Source organism: Python bivittatus, unplaced genomic scaffold, assembly GCF_059951505.1.
Source record: "Python bivittatus isolate LINGU-HERP-01145 unplaced genomic scaffold, Pbiv_v1 ctg000350_np1212, whole genome shotgun sequence".
NCBI classification, from domain to species: Eukaryota; Metazoa; Chordata; class Lepidosauria; order Squamata; family Pythonidae; genus Python; species Python bivittatus.
The window spans coordinates 17798782-17813652 of NW_028277074.1; the positions used below are offsets into that span (position 1 = coordinate 17798782).

Consider the following 14871-nt stretch of genomic DNA (forward strand, 5'->3'; position numbering starts at 1 on the left):
CCTGACCTTTCAAGTGACATCCTTTCAGGTATTTGAAAGGTGTCATCATATTCATCAGTTGTCTTTTCCTCAGGCTAAACATACAACTCCTTAAATCTCTGTTCAAGAACTTGATTCCTAGTCTCCTAACATTCTTGATGGCTTCCTCTGAACCTTTTGTAATTTCTCTGAATACTTTTTAAATGTGGGACCCAGAAATGGACACAATATTCAAGATGGGGCTTGACCAAAACAGAATCTGAACTTTATGGGGGGAGGGGGATCCTAATAATGTCTCCCTCCATTGAACAGTGCATGCTTGGCTTACCTGAGAAAGGAACAAGAAATAAAAGCCTTCTATAATAGAACCTTAAGAAACAAATGTAAAGATGAACAAGGAGGAGTCTGTAGTCATAACCTGCAGTGCTTGTGGCATGTTTCTGATCCAGCTCAAAAATGAGTTGGCATATATTAGGTGTAAGTGCAAACTTACAGAGGTCCATGAAGAAAAAGCCAAAGCAGTCAACTCTAAGCAGAGAAAGGCCATATTCAATTGATGGAAAAGGTTGAAGTTTTAACAGATCAAAGAAAAGAGGTATTACAAGAAACAAAAGAGGATGCCATGTGATCCTAGTTCTAGCAGAACTAGGAGATGTAGCACCACTGTGACTCAGAAACAGTTCTGAATCCTGCAACCTTGAGAGAAGAAACAGGCTCTCAGTTCTCACTGGAAGAAAAAGGGATACTGTTGAAATTTTTAAAAGGCAAACTTCCTTAACAGATATTTTTATTTATTTATATATCAAATTTATATCACTGCCCAACTCCCCCACAAGGAGGGACCCTGGGCGGTTCACAACAAAACTATTTAAAATCAATAAAAACATAGATAATACAGTATAAAATACAATGATTAAATGTAATAAAATCCAAGTGATGGTGATATTATTTCAGCCTGTGACCAGATAATATCGGTCAAAGGTAAGACTAGGGAACCAGCCAACCCCAAAACTGGCTATTCCCATCCCCACCCCATGTATGATGACAAAACCAGGTCTTCAGTTTTTTTCTGAAGTCTAAAAGGGAGGGGGCAACCTCACTTCTGGGGGAAGAGAAATATTTAAAAGCAAAGATTTTTTTATATGGAGCAGCAACCTGCTATATTCCAAGGAGCTACCTGGCAGGTCATGCAAGGTATTCACATGTCATTCAGGAGGATTTACTTGTCCTGGGTGGCTTGTTATGGGAACAGAAGAGACTAAGACACTCAGTCTCAAGCTACTCTCAACCCATTTCACAACCCTGATTGTTGTGCAGAAAATAGGAGGCAGGAGTATTAGGTATGTTTGCCACCTTGCACTGACCAAATATAAAGGCAAGGTATCATCATCATCCTTGTATTCAGATGCTTTTTAATGGGCTCCTAGAAAGATAAATACATCCTCCAGGGACTGAGCTGCACATGGATTCAATGCAGTATCAGCAATATGGACATACTCAGCATTTTCACTGCTTTGACACTTTTTTAGAAGCATCTTTTGATTATATTCCTCACACGATCTATTAGCTCAGTGGCTGATGGAAGTTAAGACACTGGGGCTGAACAGAGGAGGGCAAGACAAGTGTTCTGACAAGCTGAAAAATACTGTGGATTAGTAACTGACTGTAAACTGAATGAGTCAGTGGTGAGGTGGTTGGGGAAAAAATGGCAAATTACAGGCTGCCACAACAGAAGCACTATTTCCAAATAATATAAAATAACTCTTCCATTTTATTCTGCAATGGCCAGATCTTATTCCACGTAGTGTCCAGTTTCGGGCAGCAAACTTTAAAAAAGGATTTAGAGAAACTGAGACAAGTGTAGAGAACAGTAATGAAAATGATCAGGGAACTAGAAGCTAAGTCCGATGAAGAAAGACTGAAGAAACTAAGAACATTTAGCCATAAGAACTGAGAATATGATTGCATTCTTCAGATACCTGAAAGTACACAGGCCTGTTTTCCCATAATTCCCATAATTCTACCATAGAAATACACAAAGTAATGAATATATATTACAAAAAAACATATTTTTACTATTTAAAAAAACTTCAGAACAGTTTGACAATGGAATCAATTACCCAGAGAGATGGTAGAATTCTTTCACTAAAAGTATCCTAGATGTGACTATATACCACATATAGGGAATGATTTGGATTCCTGCACTGAGCAGGGAATTGGATTCAATAACCTAAATGGCTCCTTGCACTGTACAATCATACAGCTAAGTATGATTATACATGCACACCATTCTGTATCAAACAGAAAATCAAGACTAGGCATGTACAAAATGTTCCATTTCAGAGACAGAATGTTCTGTTGTAGAGGATTATAACCATGAAGAATACAAGGGCAGTTATGTAAACAAAGCTTAAACCCTGAAAGAGAGGAAAGGTGAGAAAGAAACTCAAGATTGCCTTGTCATAATTCTCTCTGGCAGAAGATGGGGGAAGAGAGAAACTCTTGTCATGCTTTCAGATTCTATTATTATACCCTGCAACAGAGTTCCAGTAGTTCTTGTGAAGTCTGCTTCCTGACCCTCGAAGGACTGAAATCTGGGAATCTAAAAGGCATATTATGTTCTTCTCTGAACCATACAGGTAGTCCTCGCTTAGCAACTGCCTCAGACAGCGACCATTCAGTTACGATGGTGCTGCAAAAGTAACACTGCAACCAATGCCTGCATTTACGACCTTCACAGCTTTTTCTCTCAGTCATGTGTTCGCCATTACAATAAGTTAGTATGTGTTGTTCTGTATTATAAATTTTATGCAGCAGTATGTAAACCCCTGCACAAGATAACAGCAGACTCTGGTTTTACATACCATGTAAGCCACCGAGGGTTGCTGGACTGTATCAGGATACAAATGAAATAAATAAATGTCTTCATCATCTTTGCTTTCTGTTTGTTAATGCTGCTAGGTTTTGAGGTTCTAATTCATCTTTTAATTTATTCCAGCAAATTTTGGTATTAAAAAAAAAAAGCATTCCATTTGAATTTACTTTAACATGTATGTTCATGAAGTAGAAACTTGCTACATTCCCAAGCAATGATATACAATTTACTAAAAATGTACCCTTTTCTACATCTTTGAATCATCGTTAGGCACTAAAGCAGAAATAAAATTGTACCATTCCCAGTAACATAATTCAAACTAGGCACCAATAATTGTCATAGTTATCTACAAATATGAGTAGAGTTATTTATTTCTTACCCACATTTCTTTAAAAAGAGAAATAGGCATTCATTCTACCCTTTCAAACTGAGTTGATAAAACTTATTTTTTGAATTTTAAATATTCCTCCTTTGTGCCTTAACAAAGATTCATAACAGCATTCCTGTGTTGATGTAAGCTCATGTTCAACTAGATGCAATTTTAAATTTAAAGTTTAGTTAGCATTTTCAAACTTTGAAAACTACAAGGCACACAACAGAAATATCTAATTATTCTGAAAAATTTCAAGTGTGTGAGGGATAACTTTTTTGAAAGCACTTCCATGATTTTAAAGCATGTCAAACATCTCACTTCTTCTGAACTCATACTCTGAATTTTGACAAGTCAATTGTTTTTCATAAACATTTTTAATAGCATAACAATTTCACTCTTCTTTTCAATAGGATTATTAACATAGGGATATAAATTGATTAGAATGTTATCTTTTCCTTATTTCTCCCAGGACACAAGTTCTTCTCTTAAAGTCTGTGGAATTAAAGGATACTGATCTGAAAACCAATTATACTGATCTAAATATAATCATAGTTACAAATGCTTTGAAATTATTCACTAGAAGGGATTAATTTTTTTTTTTTTATCTGCAAACGGTTGCCCACAACTTTAAATCCAGTATCAAATTTACCCAAGCAAAAAATACTTTACTTATTTTTCAGTTTCTATTTATCATCAGTCACATTTCAGTCAAGGTGTTTATTCAATGGCAATACAATGATTAGGTTATGTTACTCTTCCTACAAAACATAGTTAATAATCATGCATTGCTTTGTTAATTAATGGATGATTATGTTAAAATGCCTTAGGTAAAATAAAAGTAAATTATTTGCTTTGACTGGAAAAAGTTCTATATCAATTTTCTATCCCAGCCTTGTTAATCATCTCCAAGACATGGGGACCGTATACATATGCCCATTGTGACTTTTTCATATGGTAACAGCAATAGTACATCTTCCTTACCAAAGCAGTACAAGGTACTGCATATATGTTATGACAGTTTGTACAGAAAGATAAAAGTACTTTAAAAAAAATAATGTATACAGAATGCAGAATACAGCTGTGCTAACATTACAAATACAATGGGGAATCCTTTGTAACCATGAGTAAAGCACTAAGAATTGAAAACAGAACCAACCTTCAGAATAATAGCTATGGTACAGAGGTAGAGACATGTACATTAAACTAAAGAACTGAGATAGTATTGAAAGATTCTTTCCTGAAACATACGTCCCATTCCACAAATTACCAAAATGATAGCAACACAAAGTAACATTTGTAGAAATCAGAATGTAGTTACAAGACCCGAAGATATTCAGCTACAAAAAATATCTGTCTACCCCATCACTTGATACAGAATCTTCAACTAGTATATGGAAAGATTCACAATTATGGGATTATTCAGCACACTGAACCTAATCATCCTACCAAATATTACGAACTGGTTCAACTGGATTAGTTCTGCTAGAAAACTTTCTCAGGATTGTTATAAGCCAGAATGGTTTTGTTAGTTTTGCAGATTTGAATGTTATACATAATAGATTCATGTAAATCAAATGACATTAAAAATTGTAATAAAATTCTAGTTCAATCAAAAGTGATTTGAAAAACACATTCCTGAATATGGCACTTATAATGCCAGTCACAAGAACTTATTGTATGTAAATATAATTGTTACAGAACTTAAACAACTATTAAGTAACAAAAAGTTTATACAATTTATACAGTGCTCACATGTTAGTTATTCCCTGGGAACACAGAAACTCAGTTTTCATTTCAACAAAAATGTTTCTAACATTTATATTGGCTTATTCCATCACTAGCAAAATCAAAATAGAAAATAAATAATCAATTGCATTAATTTGCATATTTTATGCAGGTTTTTGATAAACCTGCATAACCTTATGCAAGCAGAATTATGCAACCTTATGCAAGCAGACCTTATGCAAGCAGAATTCACTTTGCTTTATCAAAAATGTAATATGTTAGACACAAAATTACAACTATTCTGGTGCAATTCTACATTGCCATCAATATTTCTAGAAAAGATGCATGCATAAAACTTTATTTCATTTTTTTTAAATGTATCAGGAAATTAGACTATAGCTTATACCCACTTATGTTGGAATAAGCACATTTTATTTCACATGGGCCTTTTCTTTTAAATAAAGATATATAGTACTGCATCATTATTTTCACAACATTAGAGGCTACAAGTGATACAATGTTCTCACACTATCATGTGAGCATCCCCATTTGGAAACAGTACATGGGAATCCACACAACTTTTTTGAAATTGTACCTGTTAATAGCTACAATAGTTCTCTAGGTTCCTTTTTCATGACAGATCCAGTAAGCAGTATAGCTTTTGTCTCACATGTTTATATTACACGTTTGTTGATTTATTTATTTTAGTCATATCTCACCTTCCTCCAGGTGGTCAAGGTACCATACACAGTGCTCCTTCCTTTAATTTTTCCCAAACCCTGTGAGGTAGTTTGGGCTGAAACAGTATGACTGAACCAAAGTCTTCCAGTGAGTTTATATGGTTGAGAGTGGACTTGAGCTTGGGTCTCCCCAGCCTATTCCCACACTTAAACTATTAAACCACCCACTGGCTTGTGTTCGTGCTGTTATTTCAAAACAATATTGAATATTACCTTCGAGAGTGCCCTCTTCTTTTCAGATCATTTGTGACAAGTTCTTCCAGGAGGTTCTCTGCAGAGATTTTTTTTTCTCCCATACTAATCAAGACCAATTTCAAACTAAGGAACACACTGCAAATGCCCTTTAAACATGGTTTCATAGACTTCTCCATAGCATTTGACTAAGCCTTGTTTGCTATTTTTTGGAGAATCATCACAACTTACCTTAGATTTTTTTAAGGAACTCAGTTCTGCAATTTCAGGTTTATCAGTTTTGACTGACAATACTACTCCATGGCATTTCTACATTTTTTTCATATGTTAGACCCTGAATTGTTGAAGCAACTTGGAAGTAATCTCTATGTGAAAGACTTTAGTATGCACTGTTGTTTTTAGAGATTAAAACATTATGAACTTAATGCAGCTACCAGTGAGAAAAAGAACTTTCTGAGTACATGTGAGTGGATCTTGACACCATAAATATATTTTAACACAATAGGCATGTAGATTAGGTAAAGTGTATATTAAGTCCATCTGCCACAACACTTTGCTGATACAAGAACATCCAGTGTTTATATAGGAATTTCAGAGATTAATAGCAGAGTGGAATAATAAAAATTTGAAGATTCTAATTTACAAAATAACAAATTGCCTTCTGAGAAAACAAGAAACCTTCCATGTATCTTCAGACTGAAAGAAATCAAACTTGCACCTCTGAAAATATTCTGTACAGCATTTCATAAAAACAGCATATGGAAAATACCACCCAGTCTGCATTATTATCAGATAAGTTGCTCTTTAGAACTTTAGAACAATTTCAAACTACAGCCAAACTCATACTGAATCAAGGTAAGGATTTATAGGGTTGCTTCCCCCCCCCCCCGCCATTCCCCAGAAAGAGCCTAAGTGCTAATGCAACCACTAGAAGGTTCATTTTAGCCTTATTATGTTTGATATATTAGGATGGCAAAGTATCTGTGCAGATCTGGAGATGTTTTTGGGGTGCTTATACCAATTTCCATCCTCCGTTCTTTTCAAACCCATTTCAGAACTTATACTGTGTCTTAACACAATAGGCAGAAAGCTGACCGAAATTGAGATTAGGCAATAAATTGGTGATAATTGAGACCGTCCTTATATTAGCATCTCATCACCTAGTTTCTTGGATTCATATATTTCAGAGACCCTGAATCTTCTCTTTCACCAGATTTTGTCTGTAATGCCTCAGATCCTAGGTTGATCATGAAAAACCTGACACCATTAATGATCCCAAACTGATATTTTAACAGTTTTAAATGTAGTTGATTGACTTATCCCAAATGAAGCTGCAGCTGCCAGAAAAAAGTAAGTTTAAGCCTTCCATCTGCAAAAGTATTTATAGTTTCCAGCACAACTAAGAGTCTTTTGATATGTAATTAAACTTTATCCTCAACTGCATCTTAAAGAAAATATCCCCAATCCCCTACCACTACACAAGTAGCAAAATAGGCCAGCACCAAAGATTAATCTGACAATAGATTTTTTTTTCCTGCAGCAGTTTTTATAAGCCAAAGCAATATATGTGGATTATCATTTTTCTACTGAAAAATGTTTAAAAAATTAATCATATGAACAAATACTTAAAACTTTGTCCACAATACTGTAATTCAAATTTATAAACTTGTGGTCAAATACTTTTATCAGGGATTCCTCCTTTAGCTATATCTTCCCATTACACAGGCTCTTTAGGGTACTCTAGGCCAATACTGATGAACAAAGGAGAATAAAAAACCCAGATCAGAAAGGATAAGTCAGGATCAGAAAGCATTCTCCATAATTCATGATTTTGTAATTTATGAATTTATATATACTAATTTTACACACACACACACACAGAGTGAATCTTTTTATTATACTACAAATTATTGTGATCTTAGTTACTTATTCTAGATTACCTGAGCTTAAAGCTAATTTTATAATTCAATATAAGATAAATCTAGTTTATGCAAGCAGAATCTTGGTGTCAAAACTGAAGAAGGAAAAGATGAGATTAAGAAAAAGGTCTAGCAACTGTATTTGACCATGGCTTTGTAAACCAGAGTTATGAAATGGTGAATGAATGAATGAATGACAATGAACAATGGGCTGGATGCAAAAGTTCAGGTATTAGTCATTTGAATGTTCTGCTAACAATGGAATTAAAACATTGGATGCAATCCATTGGAAGCAAAAGACTATAGAACTAGTCCACACAACTTGGAGACAGAAAAGGCCCGTTGATAAATTAAAAATCCTCAAAGGACGCAAAGGAATATCTGGTATGCTGATCAGCTGTTCTGTGGCCAGTAGAGTGGCAGCAGCATTGGAGGTGGCGGCAGCCCTGAAGTTTGGAGGTGCTCAGCAGAGGGTCTTTTTGAGTGGTGGCAGCAAATCTATTACTTTTTTTAAAATGCCAATGGCACATATTGTGCAATCCTGCTATAGAACTTATTAAGAACACATTTTGTTTTGAACTAATGGACAATCTGAACTTTAATAAATATTTACTGTGGATTGCTGATTACTAAAAAACTTTAAACTGGAAATCATTCCAGCATAGTTTTCCTGAAACAATTGTAGAAGTAATAATTCAGTGGTCTAGAAACAAATCTTGACACAACTGACAGGTATTATGTGATAAATAAGGTCTTATAATACTTAAGTGTATTTGATCAAAAGAAATAACTTTTAATGTATTTTTCTTTCCTTTGGAAATGTGAAAGGGTGTGGCACCTAGACAAAGAATGGTAGAAAATTAGAATAGCACACAGAAATAAAAGAGTAAAAATATAAGACATTCCGTTGTTTGAGAGTTGTCACAGCTAAATAATAAATGGAGCCAGTCAGTCACAAAGCTACATTCTCACAACAGGGTTTAAGTTGGGAAAAAACTCTAAGCATATTTTCTAAAATGTCAACTAAGCCCCCAAAAGACAGAAACAGACAGACAGACTGTCCATCTATCTGTCACAAATAGACTAAAATACTTGGGGTGAGAGACTAAAAAGACAGCATTCAGAGTCTGGAAGCATGTGTATTTGAGAAATGAAAAGAGGAAGAAACAGTGTTTCTCTGTTTTCATCTTCTCTACTTGAAAATGTATCGATGAATATCCTTCAATGATCAGAGGAGAAAACTCTGGTATAATTAAAATCCTAAATCTGCTAGTTTAATTGCAGTCAGAACATTTGAAGTGTTCATTTTCAAATGTTTTAACTTCATTCTCCATCAAAATCAAGTTATCATTTCAAGCTTTGTTATCATTCTCCACCAAAATCAAATTATCAATTCAAGCTTTTCAGGATGAATGTTGTTTTTCATTATTCATAATCAGAGTTCAAAAGTTAAATGCTTAACACTCCAACAAACTATACAGACTAGACTACATTTTGACATTTTGCTTGGTAGGAGTTATCCGTGTAGAATGAACACTAAAAAAGAAATGTGGTATTGCCAACACCTGAAAGCTGAACTTACCAAGAAGTGGGACTGGTTGGGATACAGGAGCTGATATACTAGCAGAAGTTACAGGTGGTGGAGCATTTGGATATCCTTTGGAGCTTTCTGCATTTTCAGCATTTCCTCTAGACCCAGAAACTACTGTTGGAATAGGGTTTCCTACAGAAGAGTCTTTTGTAGTGTCTTCATTTATACTGGCCACAGTAGCTAAAAATGACATTAATAACATTTTAAGTAGCATAAACTTCTATTTTAATTATCTTTAACAACATGCAAATCACACTTACAATTTGGGATATTTACTCCTCCAGAAGGAGGGACAGAAACTGGAGGAACTGAAACTGAAGGATTAATAGGAGGTGGTGGTCCAGGAGGAAGAAAACCTATGAAGAAAGAAATAGTAAAGAATCACTTTTAGAACAGAATAAATTGATCTGTAAACAGAAAACAATATTTTCTAGAGTACCTTACACATAATTCATATGCCTAAGAACTTTCTGGGAACAATTAATATACCTGGTGGTAAATGCATTGGATTGAAGCCTGGTCGCATAAATGGTGGAGGTGGTGGTGGAGGAACTCCAGGACCAAATCCAGGAGGTGGAATTCCCAATGGAGGAGTAAATGTAGGAGGCTGAAGTGTACCAACCATTGGAGGACCTGGTTGATGTGGTGGCACCTGCATTGAATAAACTTGTTTTATTTACTTATTACTGCATAGTTTCTTGTCCTTAAAGGTGACTTTACAATGATATCAGAAACAGAAAATTGCTAAAGTTCATTTTTATCAGAAGGTTAGCTGAACCCACATCTTAACAAATCTTTAATAGTAATTAGAAATTTAAATTCTGATGGATCACAAATAAAACAAACCATTGACGTATGTTACTTTTAAAATCAAGACGTAGTTCATACAGAAACAGTAGTGATAGAAACAGAGGTTTCTTATTTTACCAATGGTTTTTTCCCTTTGGTATACCATCTATTCATTATTTCTTTAATAAACAGTGTACAGTTTGGTTTATAAAGCACCTAGTAGCTCAAATACTAAGTCACATTTGTAAGTGCTATTCAAAATGGTTTTTTAAGGTTTTTGTTTTTCAAAATAGTTTGTTTTTCAGATGGAGTAGTACAATTAATGCACATAAAAATCCAGCACAAAAAACTACTAAGAATGTGTTCCAATGGTCCCATGATCAAAATTCAGGCACTTGGCAACTGTCCTGTGATCACCATTTGCGACCTTCCCAGCCAGCTTCCAACAAGCAAAATCAATAGGGAACAGCATGATTCACTTAACGGCCGCATGATTTGCTTAACAACCACATAATTCACTTAACGGCCATGGTGATTCACTTAATGATCGCTGAAAAAATGTTGTAAAATCAAGTATGGTCATGTGATGCCTCACTTAAGGACCATACCGCTTATTGATAAATTTTCCGAATTTTCCTATTGTGGTCTACCTGTATTATGCATAGTCAGCATGACCATTATAATGCTTATTGGGAGCTAAAGTCCAAAATAGCTGGAGGACATCATGCTGGGGAAGGATCTTTAATTAAATTGTTAACATTGTTTGTTTGCTTGCTGAGTTATGTAATCTTTAGTTGTCTGGGATAATGGCTAGTCTGTTTTACCATCAATTCTTTTTTATTAATATCAATAAAATGAGGTAACATCACCATTCTTGCTATTGTCACATGTAAGTTTATTTGAAATGATGTATACCTTAATACAATAAATAATAATACATTCTTCATTTATCATCATTCTTTATATTCAAAATCTTAAAATTAATTGGATAATAATTACAGTTAGTAAAATACTTTAAATGCTGCATCATCTCTACAAAAAACTAAGTGCTTGAAAAGTAAACATGTATACACATTTTATAATATTCAATTTTTTGATACTAGACAAATTCTAATATAATTAGATTAATATTAGTATTTAATATTTTATATTATGTACTAATAATTATTTAAATAATTATAATTATTGTATTTCCTTATTTTCCTCCAAGATACTTTAAATTTTAGGCAAGGTCACCACCTATGTTTCAACTAATGTTCAACTGCACATAGGACACACTCATTTACTGTATAACAACTGTTATAGAAATAAATTAAAAGTAGAGGAGGTCATAGGAATGATACTGGAATGATACTCTTTCAATTTAACTATGACTACAAAAAGAATTTTAAAAACCCTTTAAGCCATTATACCTGTTTTCTGTAAAACAATAAAACCCTGCTTGTCAATGTAAGCAGGTAAACAGTTCATCTTAATGCCTATGCTTAGATGTTATATATAGTCCTTATATACAAATATGATAGTTGTATTTTTTCCTGGATAATGATTTGATACTGCTTTCTTCTGCTATCAATTTAGTGTCTGATATATACTCATTTAATCATTTAAACAAAGCTTGAAGCTATTTCATAGCTTGAGGAATATCTGAGTTATACTGTTGATAAAAATATATCCATTATTTAATTCTTCTGTTAATTTAAAGTAATTTTAGTTATTAACAGTGTTTATGTTTAATTATACAATGTACAAATTATCTGTCACTATCATTCTTAAATGCTAGCCTAATAAAGCTTACAGCATTATTTGCTTCAGCTGTATCACCTTTTTTTACAAAGTGCTAAAATTCTCCAACGGTAATTATTTCGGAAAATCTAACATATTTCTAGTGCTTTAATTCTGATGAAATCTACTCTTAGTTTGACCACTTAATTTATTCATGAAGATCCTCAGAAATTACACTTTATATATAAATTATTATATTCTTTCCATTCAACAGAAAGATTACTTCCCCATAAGTTAATGCTAAAAAATCCTCAGTTTTTTATCCCCTTTTTAAAAATGCTGTGTAATAAAAGTAATTTAAACTGAAGCACACATTTAACATCATTTTTCAGGTTCTCATTCACAATTAAATCCAATTTAGTGAATTTGTAGGCAAGCCTCAGGCATCTCTTCTCTTTTCTATTAATTTAATTCTCATGCTAGTTTTATACACAATGAAGTTACTATGACCTGATTATCACAAGATTTTTGCATGGTGTTTAGTTGAAAATCTTAACTCTTGGGGGCTTTTCAAATATAATTTTCAGCAATCAAACCCTTATTGCATATATATCAAACCAAAGTACAGAACTGGTCTTATTTTGGAATAATAAATTATTTGATTTTACACAGATATTCAACTGAAATATGAAGAGAAGTAAAAACAAAGAGAGAACTGTTGAACTTGCCTGTGGGGGAGGTACTGTTATTGGTGTAGGTATAGGAACAGGCATTTGAACTGGCAAAGTTTTAGCGACAGGTGATGTTTGTTCATTATGTGCAGTATCTCCACTTCCAGCCCCTCCATTCTGGGCTAACTGGTTTTCTGATTTTTTCGGAATTCCTTTCCATTCTATAGAGGACATATTAAAAACAACTGAAAGAATGTAAAAATATTTGATCTCAATGTACTCATTCATTAAACTTATCTTTAAATTGCCTTTAAACATCTTTAATTCCATTGTGCACACAAGGTCGCCTAAATTGTGTACAGAAATTATAAATATCTTTATTTTTTTTCTTATACAAATGGATTAAAACAAGTTCTTCGTAAAAAATGAAACTTTCCTTTAAATACTGCATCTTCAATTCAGTGCTTTTATACTACTTTATAACCATTATATATCCAGAATTATAAAGCCTAGGCAAGAAATATTTTTATACTAATCCAGCATAGAAAACATCCCATATATATTTGTTCATGGAAAATGATTATTTATAAAACTAGACCAATAATGAATATCTAGAAGTGAAAACAGGAACAAATCCAGATTTCATTTCCATTAGTGGAAAAAGGGGCATCTGTATATCCCAAAATCTACTGTGGACCATTTTACAATATTCAAGCTTTACTGATGCAATGAGTGAAGGAGGAAACCTTTGCTCAAATTCCTTCTTTCCCCAAAGGAACAATTTTCTATGCAGAACTCAAAACTGGATCAGACTCAGTGCTGTAATTAACTTCTCAAGAGGCTATCCTGAGGAAAAAAATATATCTACCCACATGCCCTTTCAGATATCTATAATCAAGATGGTTTCATATGTTCACACACACACACACACACACACACTAAGCACCAGATCCATAGAAGCAGGGGTCTACCACACTAGACAGGACCCAAGGTACAGATCGTGAAAGAGGCCTTAGAGACAGTCCAACACATAGTGGCAGGGTGTAAGATGCAGGCAGGAACAGCATATACTGAACAGCACAGCCAAGTAGCTGGCATTGTGTACAGGAACATCTGCACAGTGCATGGGCTAGACCCCCCCAAGTCCAGATGGGAGATTCCACAGAAGATCGTGGAGAATAACAGGGCTAAGATCCTGTGGGACTTCCAGATCCAGACGGACAGGCAGGTAGTGGCCAATCAAACAGACATCATAGTAGTAGACAAAGACCAGAAGACAGCGGTAGTGATAGATGTAGCAGTGCCAAGTGACAGCAACATCAGGAAGAAGGAGTATGAGAAGCTGGAAAAGTACTAGGGCCTGAAGGAGGAACTAGAAAGGATGTGGAAAGTAAAGGCTAAAGTGGTCCAAGTGGCTGTGACTCCTAAGCTGGAAGAGTGGCTCCAACAGGAACAACATCAGAGCTCTCTGTCCAGAAGACAGAGAACAGCTAAGATACTGCGCAGAAGCCTCCAAACTCCCAGGCCTCTAGTAGAGGACCCGAGACTGAGGAAGACACATACCACCCATAGGGGTGAGATAGTGTCAAGGTAGCTTCATTATTTTAATATATGAACTAGAGCTGTGAATTTTGCAGATGTTATTTTAAAGTTGTGCTCCTGAACACAGGACCTGTCTGAAACTCATTTAAGCAGTTGTAACTGTCTCTAGGATTGTATACACTATGAGGAATCTTTTGTTACAGCCATGAATTCCTGGAAGCAGACACAGCTGCTTTAATGAGTTGCAAGCAGGTGCAGTACTCACATTCCTGGATGATCCAAATGTCTTCCAAACTGAATCCAAGCTCTAGACAGCCATAAGGACTTCATCAGAGCACTTCAATAAGGTAAATTGTACTGTTTTGTCCAGGCACTTTGATTTTCTTTCCTAATTGTTTCTCTCTAAACACAACTATATATATAAATCAGCTGGTTATTTGTTGTTTTTTTAAGTCATATTAACATGTCAATTTGGCACAGAAAATTACATTTATATATTGCCACTATACACACAGCTGTATAATCTGGGATTGCTTCTTGATCATCAGCTATCTCTTGACTTTCGAGTCAATTATAGTGAATTTGTTTACAAAACTATGTCTGCTGTACCAGGTACAACTGTTCCTGAACTGGCCAACTACATGCCTTGGATACATCAGACTCTGCATAATTTGGCTACACAAATAAAAATTTCAGATGGTGCAAAATGTAGCGAATTGGGTACAATACTAGAACTCCCATTCACTCAGAACT

At 34.6% G+C, this 14871-nt stretch overlaps 1 protein-coding gene across 2 annotated transcripts in view; it reads right to left on the bottom strand.

Annotated features, from left to right (window-relative positions):
* SCAF4 (SR-related CTD associated factor 4) overlaps positions 1–14871 on the bottom strand; it is a 59388-nt gene that overhangs the window by 5504 nt on the left and 39013 nt on the right. For both annotated transcript variants that reach the window (XM_007424510.4, XM_007424509.4), the window contains exons 16-19: positions 12634–12797; positions 9884–10046; positions 9655–9750; positions 9386–9574 (exon numbers count right to left, since the gene is read on the bottom strand). In XM_007424510.4, coding sequence (XP_007424572.1) covers positions 9386–9574; positions 9655–9750; positions 9884–10046; positions 12634–12797 — 612 coding nt within the window. The remainder of the gene's footprint in view (positions 1–9385; positions 9575–9654; positions 9751–9883; positions 10047–12633; positions 12798–14871) is intronic.